Below are 23,071 nucleotides of genomic sequence, written 5' to 3' on the forward strand. Positions count from 1 at the left end.
GCTTGTCAATAAATAAATAAATTGATAAATGTCTGATTTATTACAACACGTAAGTACAAATTAATGTTAACAATTACTAGGCAAGTATGCTAAGAATATCTCTTTAAGGCTTTGCAGCAAAATAATCAGAATGCAAGAAGAGGGTATCCATATTTAATATAATAAGTACTTAATTCAAATGAAAGGAAGTACCACTCTGCAATTACCTCCTCCAGTAAACGAACTCAGGACCCTTTGATCGTAAGATGATAGCATTACTAGATGTTTGTTAAATTGACGTTCAAAGTAGTTTTATGTTAATCGTACTAAATATGATTACAGACAGGGATTCATCAGGCGAAACCGATACAAACATGAGAAATATTTGATCCAGAACGGTGTTTCTTAACCGCCGGGCCGCGGGCCGGTACACATCCGCAAGAGGTTCTCTTTGAAATTTGACATTCTAGTTTGCGAAGCAATTGTTATTAAATATTTTGAAGTATAAATATCCTGATTAATTTGAATTATTCAGTATTGAAAAGGCAACATGCGAATAAAAATCAGCACTAACCAAATTAATTTAATGTTTGTTATGCTTTATTTGCTTCTGGATAAAGTAACCTGCTTTGGCTCGACCTGTTACTTGTTTCCTTTACTTCCCCAGACAAATACGGGTGGCCAAACTAAAAGAGGCCCCATGTCTTATAAACAACATACAGAAAATACACTCATTTATTGTATATACAGAATACAGAGTAGGAAAGTATTATTATGAAGAACAACGTACTGAACATTCAATAGGTCAATAATTCACAGGAGGTGCTGAAAATGTTCACCATGAACCTCGATACACAACTCAGCACGTCTCAACATGTTTCTGGAAACTTTTGCCAATTCATTTGGTGTGATTTCCGCAATCGCATTGCGAATGTTTGTTTTCAACTCTTCAATTGTATGCGGGTTGTTACTGTAGACCTTACCCTTTAAATTACCCCACAAATAAAAATCACAGGTCGACAGATCGGGCGATCTGCGAGGCAATAAACCTGCGGAAACTGTACGTTCTTCTCCGAAAGCTTCATGGACGCATGACATTGAAAACCGTGAATTATGCGCTGTAGCGCCATCTTGCTGGAAAAACGCATACTCTCGTTCTTCATCCATTACCTGCGCTATGAATGGTTGCAACAATTCCGTTACATAGCCTACACTTGTGAGTTCACAGTGTTGTGAAAGAAAATGGGGCCTACAATCCGTTGGCCTGGAACAACACACCAAACGCCTACTTTCAAATCATGCAGAGGCATCTCAAAGCGTTCCCTGAGATTGTCTGTTGACCAATAGCGTGTGTTTTGAGAGTTCACGTGCCCGCTAAGGTGAAACCATGCTTCGTCTGAGTGGAAGTAAAGATGAGGATCCAGATAACCATCAGCAACATTCGTGAGTAACCATTCGCAATAGTGTTGTCGTTGTCCGTAATCCGTAGGTTTTAATGCTTGCATCACTCTTACTTTGTGTGGTCGCATATGTAACTGCTGCAACATGTTCTGGCATGACTTTCGTTTGATGTTTAGTTGGGAGGAGATACGTCTAATTGATTTCCGTGGACTCCTTACCATAGCCTCGTGAACACGTTCAGTATTGTCCGGCGAACAAACTGTCTTTACACGGTTACGTTTGGCGTTAGCGACTGAACCTGTTGCTCTAAATTTCGTGATCAATTTCTGCACAACACTTCTCGCAGGAGCAGTTATCTCTGGATATTTTATCGTGAACCTTTCATTTACACTTTTAAACGATTTACATCCGAAGTACGTTTCAACAATGAACACTCTTTGTTCGACTGACAAAGGCATTCTGCAGCACTTCACAACACGCTTCAAACCGACTAGACTACTGACAACGCAGCACTGATCACTCAATCGCTGCTCGACATCACGTGACACCGCTCGAGCGCCGCCCTAGCGGTAAGAAATAACAACACGTCATCACACAACGTGCGAAAAAATTATTGTAACATAAATGCAGCTCTTACTTGCTTAATGTTCTTTTTATATCACGTATCTCTTATCTTGGCCACTCTGTAGTCAGCATTACACTTTAAAAACTCGCAATACGCTTCAATCGAATTAAATACATTGAATAACTACCATATTCTTTACCATGGATATTAGGGAAAACTTAGTTTTTTTTATCTTTGAATGATAGCCCAGACGTTCAGTTTAGAAATATATAACAAGACTATTTATTTCGTTAAAAAAGAATTACAAAAGAAATAACCGCCACATAAAGGAATACATTGATCCTCTTTAATTGAAACACTGAAATTCTCATCTGAAATATAGGATAGACCATCAGTACTTATTCAAAAATACATCAAGCTTGACACTTGCACACATGACATGGTTCTCTAATTCCCTCCCTTACTTGTTTGTTCTATAAATTACCAAGCAAAAAGAAGACTAAACTTGATTGATATTACAACTAATTATGCGCTATTCTTGAAATTATGTAAAACAAAACTGCAGTGATTCTTTTTCCACCCTGTCACTGTCCCTGTAATCCCAGATTAAATAAAAACCGGACACCTTGACAGTGTCGACGACTCTACAATTTTAAACTAATAATTTCGCGCAACAAGGCAGTTGGCTTTTCACCAACGGATAGACATATACTTGGGGAGGGGCGGAAACAACGGTTCTCTAAGAACAATAACAATGTCCACCGAAAACTAAGCGTTAGCTTGTTGCCAAACGAATGAAAAATCGCGTGGACTTATCCATGCATTTCAATGATAATAAATGGTTGACCCGTGGCCGCTAGCCATAGGACCAGCCACAGCCACTCTACCGCCGACACCGGGAGAACCTTCCAAGGTCTCCCCTCTCGCCCAAAAAACGTAAGAATGCCAACCCCCAGTGGCGTACGCAAGGGGGGGTTACGGGGTTTAAACCCCCCCCCCCCTTGAGCTTGTGAAATATTATGAAAAATGCTGTGGAAAAAATTTAAAATGGCCAATTTACCACAGTCAAAGATCTGGGACAATACTATTACTATTACTACATCAACTACTACTACTACTAATAATAATAATAATAATAATTTGAATTATTATTTCCATGTAGCATGGAGAAAAGCACAGCATTCCAAGCACACGCGTCTTTCAGAGTGATGCCTTGAAAATAAGCACAAGTTCTTGAAAGTGAAATATGAGGGTAACTATGATTTAAAAGAGAAATAAAATGTTTTGTATTTCAGTTGCAACAATGTTCAATACTCTGGCGTACGCAGTTTTTTTTGGAGGGAGGGGCCGGAATAGTAAATGTGGATAACACATGGCTTCGTTTTGGAGGGCAGGATGCATAATAAAATATTTCGTATTTTTGGAGCTTTTCAGTCTATTAAAATTGTATTCAAAGACAAAAATGGTAATCGGGACTCACTTTAAAAGAGGTTTCGTATTTACACATTTTGATTTTTTAAAGTTCTTAACGGATTTTTATTTGAAAATTCTGATTTTCTCAAAATTTTGGTAGGGGCTGTAGCATCATCGGTAGAGGCATGCATATTTCATTTTTGACAAAAAGAAAACGAAATTTGAAATAACACATTGCAATGTTAATTTTTAAGGTTTCTGAAAGGTGTGAGGTGCATTTTCCTACCCTGTTTTGTCTCGAAATGATGCGAAATGAACTGCAAAATGCGAAATAGACTCTTAAACACGAAATTTACCGTTTATATACCGACGCGACACTTTCTGAAGTCTGAAGTATCCTGTGTGTTATGCAATTCACGGAAAATTTATTAATTTTGCTGTAAATATTTGAAAAGCAAAAATGGACTCCTCTATACAGGAATAAACTTAATATTCTGTTAATGATTTAATGTGCTATTAGAAGGGATATGTTAATTTTGTGCAATAGTGCAGTTTTTAAATCAATTGCGATTATATTCACATTTTTAAAACCAAAATGTAATTTTATATACCGCTTTATCACCGCTATAACAGCTAAATTTCATTTTATTTACAGCTTTTGAACCCGAAATTTACTCTGTTTTTATACTGAAATTTTGCTTTTTTATTTACCAAAAGTATGTGCCTCTAACCATCGGCCATGCCTCTACGTACGCCAGTGTTCAAGGAACATGTATTTTTCTTGTGTGAACAATGAGAATTAACTAAAGAAAGTTCTTGGTTCGTTGTTAGAGGCTAATGTATAGACAAAGGGTAGGCGGACAAGAATACAGTCACCAGTCTGCCTTCCCATTGTATTATTTACCGCAGCACGTTTGAATGTCTCTCTTTAAAATGTCTCACCTTGTTGACTAGACAATTATTCAAAGACAATAAACTTAACTATTGGAAAATGTTTTGTTGGTAAGAACAGTGAGACAATCCAGATGTGAATTATCGGGGACATTTATGCGGGGAAGAAGCCGGAAAAATTCCAACCAATTTCGGGAATCGAATCCGGATCTCCCGCGTGATTGTCAGATGCTCTACCGACCAGACCACCGCAGCTTCTTGGATGAGTTCCATACTTTAATTATTTCAATTTATTTTAATATATTTTCTTCACCTTGAAATGACTCACTTCGTTGACCAGACAAAAAACTTAAACAAAAAAAAAATGCTCCCAGGATTTGATAAAAATTGAATGATTAGAAAGTAATTTCTTTCTATTGTTTTCATAAATGGTATATTTATGTATATCTCTACTACATAATAGTAGTAGTGGTATTAGTAGTATTATTAGTAGTAATTCAGCTAATGAATTAATTAAAAGTATTATTAATTAATTGTGATTATTATTATTTAATTAATGTATAATAAATCAAAGGTAATGTGAATTTGGAGAAAGTTTTAGAAATAACCCCCCCCTTGACGAAATCCTGCGTACGCTACTGCCAACCCCCATTACGCAAGAGGTTCCCTTATAATAGGCGATTCGAAAAAGGCCAGTAAACTGGACTTTTCCATCCCCCTCCTGGTTTGAAAGGACAAGATTTTAAAACTAACCGCCTTCTGCAAGCTGGCTTTCACCGTCACGTAGGCCAGCCCTACAACAGGTTACACTAGAGACTGCATACAAAAAGTATTATTGTCACTAAACAAACAATAATATTAAACATTCATCCAAAACTAATAAAAAAAGGATCATGTCGTGATTCTATCATGACATGTTTGATTGATTGAGTTGGTGTTTTAAGTCCACTTTATGCAAAGTAAGGCTGATCGGGACTGGACCTACGGTTTAAAGTGGGATCCAAACCACTATGTGCCTCCACCGGGTATCGAACCCTGGACCCCTTGATTACAAGGCGACGACGCTACCACTGCGCCATCGGGGAGGCACAAGTTAATTTAACGATGTTGGCATGTGAAAACTACAACAGTTCATTACATTCAGTCGTGGCAACCTAACAAGCCTAGACAAAGGCCCGTATTTTGGGAGGGGCTCATCCCTAATCAGCAGTCGCCTCTAAAGCCGAAAAAGTGGGGGTATAGAAGCCCTGAAGGTGAATTTTCTCAGTGCATTATAACTTATTGTAAAAGATGTTCAATCCTGATAAAGTAAAATTAATTACCACTATGGGGGATGATCCTGAGTAAACAAAAAAAGATCGATCTGACAATTCGATTTCTGAAAACTGTGGAACAATTTAATCTTTGGATTAAATGATAGAATATGAAAATATAATCTGGTTCCTGTATTTTTCACTCATTTCTTCGATCTAATGCATATTTTACATTGATTACTCTGTTCGAATACTAACCAAGTGAACTTTATTTCTGTTATTAACAGTTTACTTTTTGCAACTTGAAATCAAGGATGCCAATTTCCAGCCGGGGGTGGGGGTCGACCGACCTACCAGCCCGACCCTGTGGCCGAGTGGTTAGCACATCGCGCTGCGACGCCAAGGGTCCCGGGTTCGAATCCCGGTCGGGCTTGGTTGTTTGTGAATGTCCATTCATCAATTTCATCATTTCATCACTCATCCCCATCTTCGCAAATTAGCCAAGAGGCACAAAACGCGAAGTAAAATAAACTAAATCAATCAATCAATCAATCAATCGACCGACCTACCGACTCCCATGGGGAGAGCGCATATCAACAACCAAAAGGCGTTATAATATGCGTTCAAATATGATTATAATGTTGTAAGCCCGTTTTACCTGGGCTCTGAGGTCACAGGGAAGTTTCATTTAAACATTTAAGTAGAGCTTAATAATGTTTGATGGCTGAACCTGCTCCGTAGGAGGGTAGAGATATGGAAAGTTGGTGTAAAAGGTTATTCACGCTTGTTCATACCTGGTAGATGTGTGTGTTGTCTTGTCCTAATGCTTCTCGCAGACCGAATCGTGACAGTTCCAAGGTTCTATCCAGCGACCCTCAGTTCACCAAGCCAAGCGATCCCTTGCGCCTTGTAGCATGCTAGGCAGCGGTAACTCCGTGTTCCATCGTCGTAGTTAGCAGTGTAACGTGTTGTAAAGTAATCGGACTAGTTATCCATGTAGCGTCGATGAGTGTCAGAATCAAAAGAGAGCTAGCTCCGGGTAGGAGCTTGCTTTTATCATTCTCGGCGTCGAAAGGTTGTTAAACCTTTCAAACGCGGTAGATCCTGTTTAGATCCACGCGTTTGCCTTTCTAGTTCCTTGTTTTACGGAAGTTACAAGCTAGCGCATTCTTGGGATCACTCGCTGGTCGGACAAGTTCAGGAAATAAACAAGTGTGAATATTAACATGACGAGGTTTTCTCGGTTTAATGGTCTCCATATCTCTACATTCCCCTTGTTGAAATAATCGAACCACTCTGTGATGGTCGACTACCTCGTCCGGAGTAGGTTATATTTAAAAATTATGATTTATTAACAGATCAAAACTCGTAGAAAACCAATACAGTAAACCAATCACTAGAAGAATCACATCACCGTAAAAAAAAATTGAAATCACCAGAATAGTCATATCATATCGTGGCACCAAACACCGTTGAGAAAAAAAATATATATAAAAACACGTAGAGAAAAAAAATTAAATTGTAGGTCATAGCCTCTTATAAACTCAAAAAGTACGAGCACAATAACTAAGTCTTGAGGCATGGAGAAAAATAATTACATAAGTGTTACACTGAACTAGTTTTGGTTGAGTGACGACAGCACAATAATAATAATAAAAAAAAAACACATGTCAGCACAGTGTGAAGAAACGCCGGGAACCGCAAGCGGTTGTATTTACTGTTTGCTGAGTTCAAAGTACACTCGGCGGATCATACATGATGCTGGGCGGAGCCTTGAGGTATGTTACCTATGGCAACTCTGTAAACTGCATGCCGCCATAGGCTGGACGTGCTGTGCAGCTGACGATAAAAAAAAACACAAAAGAAAGAGACGTATCTCTAATCCTATATGGGTAGCACCCATGGGCACAAACTTTGGCACTGTAAATGACATATGTTTGTATTAATTGCGTGTGCCTTACGGTACTTGAAGTAGCTGAGCACCGGAACACTTGTAGCCGATGTAAGATAACAATAAGTATCATGTGTCGTCAGTAAAGAAGAGCAGGATGCACTCAGTGGGCGGGGCTTTAGCAGTCTGGAAGTCAAATTTGGAATGGCGCTTTGGGTCAAGAGACGTCCTGGGTAAAGCGCCCCACATCTGGGTCGCGGCGTGGAAGATGGAAAAATCAGCCATGCGATCCAGACGGGAACGGGTCCTTGTTGGTGCTGGAACTCCACAAGATCGTTGTTGGTCTCTGCGATGAGCCTAGGTCTGTCGCTCGATGGTACAAGCCGGTGGTCGTCATAGGTCCAGTAGCATCCGTGGCGATGAGAATGAAACAAGCGTAAAAGGGAAAAATTAGGAAAAAGCAAAAGGTAGTGGAGCAGGGTTACAATAAAATGATGACGGGTTATAAAATCGATTGAAAAGGGACTTTCAGTTAAAACTGGTGAATTATTTTGGGGGGGGAGGGGAGGTAATATCTAATTTGAATGACGGCGAAGGGGCGTTATTACTTGTATGATGTAGAGTTTGTAAGGGGACCTGTTTATGATTAACAGGTTTACCTGAAGAAAAGTTCGCCGGGGCAACGGGGGGGGGAGTAGGTGGAATAATTCCATGTTGTAAGGAAAGTTCGCCGGGGGGGAATGGGGGGGAAGTTCGAATAGTCGGCTTAGCCGGGAATGAAATGAGAAAAGAAAGGAGAATTCAGCGATAATAGAACGAACTAAGTGATTACGAGACATTTCCTTCTGTAACATGTGTAAATGTCGTTTATAAAAGCAATTGCAAGGATTTTACGTGTCTTGTGGACAAAGGTTTAAGCGCCTTCGATTCGCTGCTAATAAAAAAAATTGAAAAAGAAGTGAGAAAGAGTAAGTAATAGATTTGTGTAATAGTTCACTGAAAAATAGAGTAGGTTTTAATTTCATGGGATATGAGCTATACCATGTTGTATGCTATCAATATTTGAACTATAAAATTAAAGGAGAGAGTGGGAACATTTGCCTATATGTATTATATGCTTTATTAACATATTTAGTGCATTGCAGCTTTCAAAGAAGCAGTTCGCGGTACACCTGAGCGTAAATAAAAAAAAAATTGCTATGGCCAAAAAGCCAAATGTTCAAGCAAGTTCTACGCAGTTCATTTGTTCTTTAAATCGTTCATCTTGTTCTATCTTAGTTCATTCGTTCTTTATTTCTTTGTACTTTTTTTTCTTCATTTGAGCGTATATGTACCAGCAAATGGGGAAAAAAAATATTTGCTAGTTAGAATCATAAACACACTAAGTACTTATTAGTCAAATCAGCTAAGTGATATGTTCTGACTATTACTATGCGTTTAAACGCAAATTATAAAATAACATTAAAATATCTGTAAAAAAAATTAATTATTAGGCAAGAGATGTATTATAAATGTTCCGACGATTGAGATAGCATTCTGTAATCCTGATCTTGTTAAAAATAAAAATGACCATGTTGTATTAAAAATAAAAATGAGTTCGTTCTAACGCAGAAATGAAGTGCGAGGACGGGAAGTGGAAAGAGGGGGGGGTCGATGAGCGTGAGAAAATGCTGGATCATGGTATGCTAGCATGTGCAATGTACGCAACGAGGAGCGAGGAGGCTAAAGCGAGTGACAACGGAATGGTGTGTTAATGAATGTTAGTGGGGTTATCATGGCACTAGTCGTAGCGGGCTTTAAGTCTAGAAATAGTAATAGTGTCAGTCTTTTGCTTACTCCTGCCGTCGATGTAAGTTACTTCGTAGGAATTCTCATTAACTTTGCGAAGAATAGTTCCTTTGTACTTATAAGAGGACGCAAAGGCTTTTGACACGCCTGGAGTTGGAGTGGCATCTAGAATCCATACATGTTGTCCTGGTGAGTACTGCATTTTCCTAGAAGTGCGGTCTACGTACTTTTTCTGCTGTTCGTAACGCTTGTTCAAGTTGTCATGTGCTGTCTTACGTATGGAGGTCAGGAGTTCAAGTCTCTGTGCGTTCGTCTGGGAAACATTGTCGGGGTTCGAAGGAAGGACTGCGTCAGCTAAGATCCTTGGGTTGTAGCCAAACAAAGTAAAATACGGGCTCTGGAGGGATCCAGAATGGATTGTAACGTTGTGGCTGAACGCTGCGCTAGCTAAATAGTCACACCATGAAGCTTTCTTTTCTAACACAAAGACTCTCATAACTTTCTTTAAGTAACTAAATGAACTTTCAACTAATCCATTCGTGAAATGGGCACAAGTATCTACATATTTTAGTTGTACACCTGTAATATTAGCTAACTCTCGTAAGAGTAAACTTGAATTGGGCGTTGAACGATCTAAATAGATCGTCTCTGGGATGCCATGGACTAAAAAGACTTTCTCAACTAGGGCTGTTGCTATGTTTTGTGCATCGTGATTAGCCAAAGGAGCTGTAATTACATACCTTGTACAACTATCAACTACCGATAGGAAATATTTGTATTTGTGCGTTTTTGAAGAGACTAAAGGACCACATACGTCAATATGTATTCGTTGGAAAGGAATTTGGGCTGGTTGAAATGTTTGCAGCGTATGCGGTTTAGAACCTTGTGGTTTCTTTGAAATCTGACAAGGGATGCAATGTCTAACCTTATCGTACACAAATTTCTTCATATTGGGGAGAAAGTAGCGCATAAGCATTAAATTATATGTCTTTTGTGCACCTTGATGACTTCCATTCATTTTGTGTGCATGAATAAGATCGAAAACTTGATTTCTTAATGCATGGGGAATACAAAGTCTATCCCTATTACCAGTTTTGATTTTATTAGTCCTGTATAAGACTCCATTTTTGAGTACATAAGAATACGAAAGCTTTTCTAGTTTAGGGTCACTAGCTTTATCTTTGTTTTCTAATACATCAATAATGTCTCTGAAATAGGGGTCTTTACGTTGTTCTGAACTAATATCAAAATCTGCTGCTTGTGCATGAAATACTTGATGAAAAAATAAGTCATCATCATCATCATCATCTTTCTTGTCATGATTAGTCTTGTCAAGCGGTAAACTTGCACGGGAGAGTGCATCCGCAAGTTCATTTTTACTAGCGCTGACATGCCTTATTTCGAAATCAAAATTCTGAAAATAAAGGGCTCTTCTTCCTAAAATAGAACTATGGTGTTTAGTTGAACGAAGATAAGATAAGGCTTTATTGTCTGTGAGAACCACAAAATGTTGATTCATAAGAAAAAATTTGAAAGTTTTCAATACATAATATGCACCTGCAATTTCAAGTGAAAATGTGTCAGCTCTTTTCTCTGTGTCTGTTAAGGCTCGTGAACAATAGGCACATGGATGTAAATTTCCTTCGTCATCAGGCTGTAACAGCGATCCTCCGATGCCAATTCCGCTCGCATCAATGTATACATATGAGGGGCGTTTAGGGTCATAAGGGCGGAGGATAGGGGCGGACGTGATCATTTCTTTCAGTGTTTCGAAGCTTTTCTGGTGTTCATCAGTCCATTGAAACTTAACATTCTTTTTAAGAAGCTTAAATAAACATTCTGTTGGTCCTGCAAAACCTTGCACAAATCGTCGAATGAAATTGACAAGTCCTAGAAAACTACGAAGCTTGCGTTTGGTGGTAGGGGTGGGATATTCCAAAATAGCTTTAAGAATGTGTTCTGAAATCTTAACTCCCTTTTGAGATACCAAGTTACCAATGACTTTTACTTCGGTAAAAGCTAGCCTACACTTAGAGGGTGATAATTTAAGGGATGCTGTTCGTAACTTTTGAAACACTCTGTCCAGTATGTTAAGCATGTGTGGGAGATTTGAACTGTAAATAATAATATCATCAGTGTAAACAGAAAGTTCTGAACTGTCTATTCCACTAAGGGCAAGTTCGCTTACGCGATTCATTACACCGGGGGATGTTTTCAATCCCTGGCATAACCTAGCATACCTAAAACTACCAAGATTGTTAATAGAAAAGGCGGTAATGTCTTTAGAACGTTCTGTTAATCCAACCTGAAAAAATGCACTTGACATATCTAAAATTGAGTAATATTTCTTTCCAGCCATCTCTGTCATGATGGTTTTTATGTCTGGGGATTGCAAGGAAATCGGAGCTATTATGTCATTAAGCGCTCTCAAATCAGAAATAAAACGGTAAGTCCCATTGGGTTTCTTAACTAATAGGACTGGGTGTCGATAGGGACTCCCTTCACAGCGCTCTATAACACCTTGGTCTAGTAATTTCTGAACTTCCTGTTTCATGGGTTCTCGGTAATGAAAAGGAATAGGGTAGGTTTTGGCATACACTGGGGTGTCATCTGTCAGTTTGATATCATATTCCAAAACATTAGTTTTAGTCAATTTATCCCCTGGCCAGAGAAAAATATCTGCATACGTGTATGCGAGCTTTAGGATTTTTTCTCTTTCTTCTCGGGGAATATCAGGGTTAACTGTGAGGAGGGAGGGGTCAAATTTCTTTTGACTTTCACTAAGTTGTTGCTTTACTGTAGTATTTTCATTACAAGAGTATGAAAATGCAACATCTTCACTTTTGTGTTCCCAAACGGAAGTAACGTCAGTTAAAATTTCACATGTCGATATTTCGCCTAATATTGTGTCACTTTCCAAAGTGATTGTGGTTTCCGTAGGGTTGTGTATGTGAATGACAGGTGACTGCGGGTTTACTGCAGCATTGGGAAGGACTACTGGATGTTGGCTCATAAAGGAAGCAGATGGTGTAAAAAGTACAGGCTTATGGGTATTAGGTGTTGTAGTGGTAATGTTCAAATTGATATAAGTCTTGGATCGTGAACTTAACTGAACTGTGTTTGAAAGGGTAGCTTTTCCCTCATACACATTTACATTCTCAATTTGAGTAAATATGTCATGCGACAGCTGGTGAGTCTTGTACTTTGATCTTAAAATACTATAATTAGGAGTACGTCCTAAATGACAAAGAGTTATTGTGTTGTCTTTCAACGACATTTCGCACCTCTGCGTTCGTAAAAAGTCATTTCCTAAAAGGGGAGGGACGTTAATTGAATCTAGTATTCTAAATGGGTGCGAATATTTACGCTTTCCAATTATGATAGGAAGAACGACAATTTCAGACACACTCAGTTTCGATCCGGACACACCTTGGATTGTGGATTGTACTTTGTATGTTTTTCTTTCAGTAGGGAGAAGATGGGAAGGATAAATTGAGATTTGGGAACCCACGTCAATAAGTAAATCTACCTGTTTTCCTTGTATGCTACTATTAATAAAGTATAGGCCATTTCTCTCAATTATAGGAACTTTATCTAATCTGGTATTATCTTCGATTTCGTTCCTGCAAGTCGAAGACGATTTTAGTTTAAAACACTGTCTCGTTGTGGCTTGTAAAAGCAGTTGTCGCTCTCGTGATTATAACGACCACAAAACTTGCAGGCTGAGGTATTTGCATCGTCGCGATTAGCCTGATCTCGACGTTGAAACCTCTTGTTACCATTACTTCTGAACTGGCCTCTTGAGTTCGATCGAAAGTTACCTCTGTGATTAGCTCTAGAATTATTATTATTTCTGTAGGAAGAGGACTTATTATTCCCCTTGTTGAAACCTCTGTTATGTGCGTTTTGATTAGCCGTTTTCGCAAATTCCAGCACATTTGAGCAAAGATTGAAGAGAGAATTCGCGTTCATCTCTTCGGTTGAGTGCAGAGCTAAGGTCGAGATTTGTGACGAAAGTTTGTTTATTTCATCACCAGAGGCGGCATTTGGAGCGTGTTCTACTCTGGGTACGGCTGGTGTCGCCGCGCAGCGGACATTATCAGAACTCGGTATATGATACATTCCTTGATACACTGTGTGGGAATTATTTACGAGAGCCGGATTGGACTGTAGACTTTGGACTTGATGTGTCAATGGTGGGAGAGAAGGAGATGAACACTGGTTGTATGACACAAACTGCTGAGCTGGGTTGTGAGAATGACTGGGGAGGGGGGAATAGACCTGTGCATGCGAACAGCTGTGAAGTTGTGACGGGGTGAATGTCTGGGGTAAGCTCGCCTGAGCGATTGCCTGATCAATTTCCAATTTCTCTTCCAACATACGGGAATTAATTAATGACTGCTGGCGTTCGAAATTCTGTAGGTGGGCAATTAATTCTTCTGTTCTGGCAAAATGCTTGTTGGTTAAACAGCCAATGTATTTGGCTCGCAGTCCCGTGATGATATAAGAGAGAGTTTGTTCTTCAGTGGCGTTCGGGAAGTATTGCTGGACTAATGCCTTTTTAGCAATAACATAGGTATGGATGGGTTCGGTTATCACTTGTTTTCTTTGGAGTATTATCTGTACAGGATCTGCTGACAGGTATGATCCCTTAAATAGCGTACTTAGCTCGTCTTTGATATGGGTGTATGTCAAGTCTACAAAATTGGGTCGTTTCTGTATGTCATGAAAATAAGTTAAAGCGGTGTCCGTCAAAAATAAAGGTAACATCTCTTTACGCTTAGCTTCCGACCATCCTGCGGCGTGTGCTACATTTTGGAACTTGAGAAAAAATGAGTCAATGTGCTTAGGGTCATTTCCGCTAAATGGTGCCGGGTATAATGCAGTTGGAATTGAGGTGGCCATGTTAGTCGTGGGAATTTCTACAGTTAAGTGATCAGAGTTATTAACAGTGTTAGAGGAAGTTGAAACGGGAGCCGGGGTACTCGCTAAGGGTTGGGGTTGGTTTTTGTTGGGTGTTTGTAGTCCAAGGACAAATTGAGGGTAATTTCTATTAGCAGACCTTAACCGTGTTAGTGGAGGGGAGGGAATTGGGGATAAAGGTTGTGAATTTATTGGATTTGCCGTGATTGCAGTTGCTAACTCTATGATTTGGTCGAGGGAGGAATCTAGGTGTTCGTGCAACGCTATCTGTGACGTATTCATAAACGAAGTTTCGTCGTGCTGACCAAAGAACAAATGAAAGTATGGGTATACAGTTATTTATGTCATTAATATATCGCTGGTCAAAGAAGTATAAGCAAGTGTTCTCATTCCTGTGTGAATGATGCTTGAATACATGTTATGCAGAAGAACTAGATTTTTGTTGAAAAAGGGGGGGCTCGGCATAAAAGAAAAAGAGGGGTTGTTTTCCATAGGGTAATACACAAAATTGTCACTGGGTCTGACGCATCTTAAGCGTGCTGTGGGAGTATGAATTGGAATCACTAAAAATTTACTTTAAAATGCTCCCAAAGTGGGAGGGAGGGGGGGGAGAGAATAATTTAATGTAAAGCAATTCGTACAGGAGGGTACTTAATTGCAAAAAAGGGCCTGAAGCATCTCCACCATGTTGTAAGCCCGTTTTACCTGGGCTCTGAGGTCACAGGGAAGTTTCATTTAAACATTTAAGTAGAGCTTAATAATGTTTGATGGCTGAACCTGCTCCGTAGGAGGGTAGAGATATGGAAAGTTGGTGTAAAAGGTTATTCACGCTTGTTCATACCTGGTAGATGTGTGTGTTGTCTTGTCCTAATGCTTCTCGCAGACCGAATCGTGACAGTTCCAAGGTTCTATCCAGCGACCCTCAGTTCACCAAGCCAAGCGATCCCTTGCGCCTTGTAGCATGCTAGGCAGCGGTAACTCCGTGTTCCATCGTCGTAGTTAGCAGTGTAACGTGTTGTAAAGTAATCGGACTAGTTATCCATGTAGCGTCGATGAGTGTCAGAATCAAAAGAGAGCTAGCTCCGGGTAGGAGCTTGCTTTTATCATTCTCGGCGTCGAAAGGTTGTTAAACCTTTCAAACGCGGTAGATCCTGTTTAGATCCACGCGTTTGCCTTTCTAGTTCCTTGTTTTACGGAAGTTACAAGCTAGCGCATTCTTGGGATCACTCGCTGGTCGGACAAGTTCAGGAAATAAACAAGTGTGAATATTAACATGACGAGGTTTTCTCGGTTTAATGGTCTCCATATCTCTACAATAAATAGGGATGTGTAGTTTTCATTTTAACGATAACACCGAAAAGTTGAAGAAAGCAAAATAAAGTGTTTAAAATGTATTTGGGTAGGCAATAGAGGCAAGTTTTTCGGTGTTCCGGAATCGCGAAATGTAAAGAATTAAAAAGTTGTTTCAATAAAATGACATCATTGTTAAATGAACACCGTTGCCGTCGAGTAGATAATGCCTAGGACATTTTTTCTGCAGCCGACAGAAGCGAAGAGGGAGGCTGTTCCGCTACCCTGAAGAGGCAACAAGGGAGAAGAGGGCGCCAATGCAAGAAAAGAGCGGGGAAGGACTTTGGGGCATAGTGTGCTATGGGGTTATTCATATGCCTGTTAAGGGGCCCTGTTGCCGTTCATACCTACCGGATCAGCCAGTGTTGTCACATCGGATTGGTAGAAAAGAGCTAGAGGCAACGCGTTTTCGGAACATCTCTGAGTTCTGTCGCTTCGCTAGTCAGCGAGCCTAAAATGGTCTTCTTCCTTCTGACGGCGTAGCAGGTTGCGCAGAACGACATGCTCAGAAATCATGCGTGAAAGTGATACCGAGGTGCGAGGATTTGGTGCTAGACTTGAGCGTGCTGCTGAGTGTATGGAAGTGCGATTTCGTAGTGTGTTCCTCACATAAAATATGCATCCTGTTCATTCCAAAGTTTATCGTAGAACGCTTAGGGGACAAACGCGTGAAGTTGTGGAAAACGTCTTGCAATTCATGCAAGAAGAGGCTGACCAAAATGATTTAAAGTTGCCTCTTAAAAAAGTTATTGACCGTGTTTGTGCTGCGACAGGTGTATCTTTAAGTACGGTAAAATCAATTAAGAAGGAATGTTCGGCGGTTCGTGCTGGATCATCGTCATCATACAGTACGCCCCGTAGAAATAAAAATCGTCCGCGGCCGTGTACAGATATAGATGATTTTGACATGTGCGCTGTTCGGAGAACAATTAATGAATTTTACACCGTAGACAGGCAAGTCCAACAGTAAAATCTGTGCTTGCAAAATTAAGGAAAACCATCGGATATAAAGGGCAGGCAACCAGTTTATTGAAGATCTTCAAAAAACTTGGGTTTAGGTGGAAGAAAGTGGAAACTAATAGACGTGTGCTTATTGAGAGGAATGACATTCGGAATGCAAGGATTGCTTATTTACGGGCCATCAGTAGATATCGTCGGGAAAGCCGTCCTATTGTATATACCGATGAAACATACATCCATGGTTCCCACACAACCACTAAAACATGGTGCGACGATAGTCTCGAGGGCCTGAAATCTCCAATATCCAAAGGGCAACGTCTCATTATTGTCCATGCAGGCAGCGACAAGGGGTTCATCCCTAATGCCCTTCTGATATTTAAATCCAATCAGAAAACTGGAGACTACCACTCGGAGATGAATTCCAGCAATTACATGCGGTGGATAAGAGAAATGGTCATTCCAAATTTACCCTCAAATTCCGTCTTCGTAATCGACAACGCATCCTACCACAATATTCAGAAAGAAAGATGCCCTTCGTCTAACACCAAGAAAAAGGAAATGCAAGAGTGGCTATTAAAAAACAATATACCATTTACGGACGATATGTTCAAGCCTGAACTATACAGCCTTATAAAACTGCACAAACCGAACATGAAATCCTACATTTTAGATGAACTGATGAATGAACATGGCCACACAGTCCTTCGCTTGCCTGCATATCATCCCGATTTAAATGCTATAGAGAAAATTTGGGGCATTTCTAAACAATGGGTTGCAAATCGCAATGTGACTTTCAAATTAAATGATGTGTGGGAACTTTGTAAGGAAGCGTTTTCGGTGATTGGAGAGGAGGAATGGGAGTCATGTTGCAGCAATGTTAGAAAAACTGAGGAACAATACATTCGGACGGAGGGTTTGCTGGAACCAGAAATAGAGCGTCTGGCTTTCAGGGTTGGCGACAGTAGCCGCAGTGCGGACGATTCATTGTCAAGTGCAGAAGATTCTTGTTGCGAAATGTCCGATTCAGGTTCCGAACTTGACGGCATAGAAGACCTGGAATAAATCATTGGTTTCTTCATTTGATCGTATTTACAGTATTTACAACACATAAGGTAAGCTTATTGTATTGTTTTCGCTAGTGAGCTTTTGTTCTACAATTCTGCATTGAGTCATTGTTAGCCACTGTTTTTTTGTTCACTTGCAACGCTGCTTGAGAATTGTAAACACGCGCCAACAGTCACGCGTTGCAACTCCCTCACCAGTTGATTCGGTTTCTGTGCGACTCGCTTTCAACTTGCGTATAAGAACACCTCAGAGATGTTCCGAAAACAAGTTGCCTCTAAATCCCGCCTAAAATAGGAATACCATTTCTGTGAAGCAACTAGAGGTAGACTGCAGAGCCAAGGCTGGATTGAACTACAACTGAGACCAGTTAGGTAATAGACGAAAATATAGTTCCTTGGTGTGATTCGTGATTTGGACAAACCTTGCTCCAAAATACTAAGTTGGCAACAGTAGTAAGTACAGCTGAGCTTCCCTTCCACAAAGGAGCGGAGTTCTGTCGTCTGCTCAGTGCTCACCACACAAACGTCAAACTGACCCGAGAATAGTGTGGATCTTCTTCTTCCCCTTCGCAGCTCATTGCAAAGAAACAGAGACAGATGAAGAATTGACAAGGGTCTACCACTATTCATTGGATTTTCGTGGTAATTGTCTCATGAGTGGTAGTTCTTTCTAGGAGTGTTTGTGGCTAAATCACTGTGCAGATTGCAAAACAAGAACGAAATGAACAAATATCTAGCTCGAAGACATGTTTTCTTTACCGAAGGGGGGGGGGAGGTGTAATAACGTCTAGCAGGCATAATTGTCGTACTGATAGCCGGTAACACTTTTAAAAAAGTCACGCCACGCCACTGAACTGGGGATAACACTTATTTGGTTAAAAAAAAAAAAACTAGGCTACCTGAAGCGCTATTCTGTCATTTGTAGTCTAGCTCGTGATAGTTCGATTCAAAAGAGATTGTCACGATTCATTCATTTATTGCAGTTTGGCGCAGATATGACTGACAGTGTTTAACCTCCTGAAATAGAATTCGCTCGGGGGAGATCTTCCCACAAGGAAAATTTATTAGGAAGGGGAAAATTTTCAGGGAGAAGCACCTGTTGTATTTCGGAGAGGGTTGGGGGAGGGCGTATACAAAACGGTATTTTGAGGTCGCGGGGGAATTTTTTTTGGCACTGTTAGGGAAATGTCATTGTATGATTGATTGTGTTCAAAGATTTGGTGTTATAATTCAATAAATATTTCATATTTAGTGGCTGATGAAATGAAATAGTTTTCTAAATGGAAGCAACTTGGTCATTTCTCACAAAGGTAAGCCATAATTCTTTGTCATTAAAACTAAAATTTGTCTCTATTTTCCAGAACTAAAACGATGTGAAAATCTTAAGCAAAAAAGGAAAAAAGAAAATGCATGTAAAAATGACACTGAATTTTGCCCTAAACCGTGATAAATGAAACCGAATTGCGGTAAAAAAAAAAAATAAACACATGTGCGTTAGACAATTATAATTTTCGAAACACGTAAAATATTTTAATTTGATTTGATGAAGCGCCGACTGACTGCAGAGCCTGCCTGCCCCCTCGTATTTTTGTCCAATCTTCTCGCTTTACTGCCTAGATACACTGATTTTTCCGTATTGGGTCTGTCTGAAAACGATGCATAGATACCTGAGAACAATTGTTTGTTCCCTATCTCATGTTGAAACCAAAGCCACGCAAATATTGTCGCCTTTTCCGAAGACACTGCTTTACACCTTTGAATTTAATGTTATTATTTTCAAACCCGGAAGTGCAGTCCCCGCCAGCGCCAAGGAAGCACAGAAATGTAAACATCCGGTGAATAGCGCCCATATTATATTATATATTTGTAGGAATTCGGGGGGGGGTGCTTTAGCACCCCGAGCCCTCCCCCTCGCTACGTGCCTGCCTAGACATGCTCGAACTATTACTTTAATTAGCGGTGAGGGGCAGAATTTCTTTGGTCGGGACGGGATCAGGACGGGAATTTTTTTAAATCCCGACATTCGGGACGGGGAAAATTCTCAATTTCCCGACTTGTTCGAAATTTCCCAAAGCTCTGGAAGTGTCGAATTCGGCACGTCACTTTACATTAGATAGCTTAGGGTAAAGACCCCGAATATGAGGATAGGCACCTAAAATGAGACCCCCATGTATCTCGTAAACAAAGAGCTGTACCCTAGTGGAAAGAAGCTGAAACACAAGGAGGAATCGCGCCATAGCACTGGAAGTCACGTGAGCTCCTTGTGTGTAGAGTTGGTTTCGCAGCGAATGTGAAAAAGAATGCGTGCTCGTGGAAATTTTGCTCCAGTTTGGATATTAGCTGCTGAAAATGGATAAGGTAATTTCTTACTGATCCCCTTTTTACTGTGTTTCGTAGTGGTGAGTGTGTGTGTTGTACCATGTAATTAGTTGCTAGTTTTCGTCCACTTGTAAGAGAGATAGCGTTGTTCATTTGTTTACCCTGCGAAGGTCCTATTATGAGACCTGGAAGAGGTTCAATATATGAGGCCGGTCTCATAATTGGACTACCATAATAATGAAGGGTCTCATATTAGGAGTCACAAAATATATATAATATTTTACGTTGATTTTCATCATTGCTTTTCCTAATTTGGGAGTTACGTTGCAATTATGTTACCAAGAACCTGTGCTTCTTGTTTTAGACGGTCACTACTCCCACGTAAGAAATATAGCAGTGATTGAAAAAGCGAAAGAACACAATGTTTCTATTATCTGTTTACCGCCACACTCGACGCATAAAATGCAGCCTCTAGACGTAGGTTTCATGTTTCCCTTCAAAACATTTTTTCGCGCAAGAAGTTGAAACATGGTTCCGTCAGAATCCAGGAAAACCACTAAAAATAACTAAAATTGCCAGAATATTGTCAGGTGCATACAACAGAGCTGCTACTATGGAAACATCCGTTAATGCATTTCGAAAGACTGGTTTATTCCATTGTAATAGATACATTTTTCGTTATGAAGATTTTGCAATACACTCTGTCAGCTCTAAAAAGAAAAGAGGAATGTGACAGGTCAGTCAGTTGAACTACCCAAAAGTTACGTGGATCCCCAACCAAGCTGCAGCAGGTTAGGCCAACTTGAACAGGAACAGGAGCCTGAAAGCAGTCCTATTCAGGCTACGCAGTCTTCAACAGTACCACCCCCTGATGACGATGCCATTGTAATGCCAGAAGACATTGAGCCACTATCCACACTACACAGCCCATCTCTTACCAACTCCGGGAAATCTCGCGTAGTGAATCAACCAGTAGTTATAACAACAACACCATACAAAAAAAGACTTGCAGACAATTCGAAGAAACTAAGAAGGAAGTGAAGAAGAACCTATTTGGTAGGGGTGTTACAGGCACTCACAGTAGGAAGCCTACTGAGGTAAAAAGAAAGCAGCAATCAGATTACTCGCGTTCTACTTCACGTAAGAAGAGGAAGGTTGTATCAAAGAAATGTGAAGAATCCACAGATGAGTCGGAAGAATCTTTCTCATTAGCAGAATCGTCTGACAGTTTAGAATTAGATGAAGATGATACAGAATGTGTATTTTGTGGTTCATCGTATTCCAAAGATCAATGTGGTGAAGGGTGGGTAAAGTGCACACGTTGTTACAAGTGGGCTCATGCTCATTGTGGTGCAGATGACACATTTGTGTGTCCGATGTGCAAAAATCAAAAGTAAACGCATTATGAACTTCGTTTCTACCAGGTAGCTACTTCATGTGTAACGCAATGTAAGTCTTTTCACAGTTTCATTTGAAGTGAACCATGGTAAAAATAGTCAGTTTCTTTTTTTAGAATAGCCTAATCTTTTTAAACATGGTGTAAAAATAATTTCGTTTCACTTATAGTTGGGTAAGAAAATAATTTTGTTCATTTATTTAAAAAATAATTTAGTTCAAAGATTCAAATGATTTATATAACCGAAACAAGGTCGAGGTCTCTTATTCGGTACCCCCTATAAAAATAGCTCAGTAGCACTTGTGTTCATTTCTTTGTTTATAATTTTTGATTGTTACTTTTTTTTATATTCCAGTACCTTGTATCATGAAATAGACTCCCTACAAAATATATTTAAAAAAAACATAAATCGTTTATGTTTTAATTAAGAAGTAAATCGAATTCTACCAAAAGGGTCTCATATTCGGGGTCTTTACCCTATTACTTTATGAAAACTGATAAGAAATTTGTGTGCAACCTGTGCAACCCAGTGGTACAGTCAACGGCAAAGATAATGGTAAGCAAATTGTCCACCGCTATTTTCATTACATTTTTATTCTACATCCTGTATTGTTTCAAGGAATGAAACTATGTTGGTTCGAAGCAGGCATTGTTCTCTGCTTTTTGACGTCTTTATTTTAATTCATTGTCAACACATTGTGTAATTCAGACCGAATGAAAATGGTGATGGACAATTCGCCTACTGTTGCTTTCGCCGTTAGGGTACACCCTATGGGTACACCCAAAGGCGAAAGAAACAGTAGGCGAATTGTCCACCACCTTTTAATTCGGTTTCTATTACACATTGTGATGACAATAAATGGAAATGATGACGTCAATAAGCAGAGAACAATGCCTGCTTCAAACCAACATAGTTTCATTCCTTAAAACAACACAGGATGTAGAATACAAAAGTAATTTAAATAGCGGTGGACAATTTGCCTACCATAATTTTTGCCGTTGATTGTACATGGTGACACCACTGGTGCTTGTGACTCTTCACACACCCATGAGAAAAAGGAAAAGTCTCGACGTTTTCTGCATTGTAAGTGCCTGGAACTTATAGAAATTGCTAGTTTTTATTCCAGAAATGCATAAACATTCACTTAAGGTGAAAATCACTTGATGTAGAATTACTGGCGGTTTCAGGATTCGTGAACAAGGGGTACGATAAGCAAAACAGCACCCTCCTCCCGGAACTTATAGGCCTACAGAATGAAAATTGATTACACAGTTTCACACCGTCTTTATATATTACAATACATTTACTAATTGACGTGACTAATGTACAATTTACTGGAAAGCGAAACAAGTGCAAAAGCGAACCTATTTTTGCGTAAGTGCGTAACCTATTTTTGTTCACATTGAATTTAAATAAATTTTAAATTTCCTCCTTTTCCGTTGATCCATTGATAATTTTATAGGGGCTATCCACGAGTAAACAAAAACATATCGAATGGCACTGTCAACTTCCGGTTGACGGCTGCCGGGTAATTCAAGCGCGTACTTGTGGCCTTTCTTCTAGTTTTATATACCGGATGAAATGGATCATATAAAAGCACTTGACGACGAGGAGAATAAGAGATATCAAGGCAAAGTAGAGGCCTTTGCATATCAATTGGATGAGAAACTAGGAAGTAATACGGCATTATTCCAGGATGAGATCCATTTGCTGGTCGACGTTGCATTGGCGATATTTGTAGCCGACATATTTAATAGAAAGTAATTTTTCCTACAGAGCGACGAGCGAGAGCGCTTAAAGCATGTAAATCTTTGGATGCATACATTTATGTTTAAGTGAAAAAGTGCTAGATGTATGGACATATAAAAAACGGAAAA

General features: G+C 39.7%; 1 protein-coding gene across 1 annotated transcript; it reads left to right on the forward strand.

Annotated features, from left to right (window-relative positions):
* Positions 1-16,828: 16,828 nt before the first annotated feature.
* LOC146003389 (uncharacterized) lies at positions 16,829-17,476 on the forward strand. Its single transcript, XM_083141670.1, has one exon. The coding sequence runs from the start codon at positions 16,829-16,831 to the stop codon at positions 17,474-17,476; it is 648 nt and encodes a 215-aa protein (XP_082997796.1).
* The last annotated feature ends 5,595 nt before the right edge of the window (positions 17,477-23,071 follow it).

This window comes from Lepisma saccharinum, chromosome 20 (assembly GCF_977018435.1).
Source record: "Lepisma saccharinum chromosome 20, izLepSacc3.1, whole genome shotgun sequence".
NCBI classification, from domain to species: Eukaryota; Metazoa; Arthropoda; class Insecta; order Zygentoma; family Lepismatidae; genus Lepisma; species Lepisma saccharinum.

What these genes read in the sequence shown, in the direction of transcription:
- LOC146003389 (XM_083141670.1), top strand. Translation starts at nt 16,829, where the DNA reads ATGAATTCCAGCAATTACATGCGGTGGATAAGAGAAATGGTCATTCCA.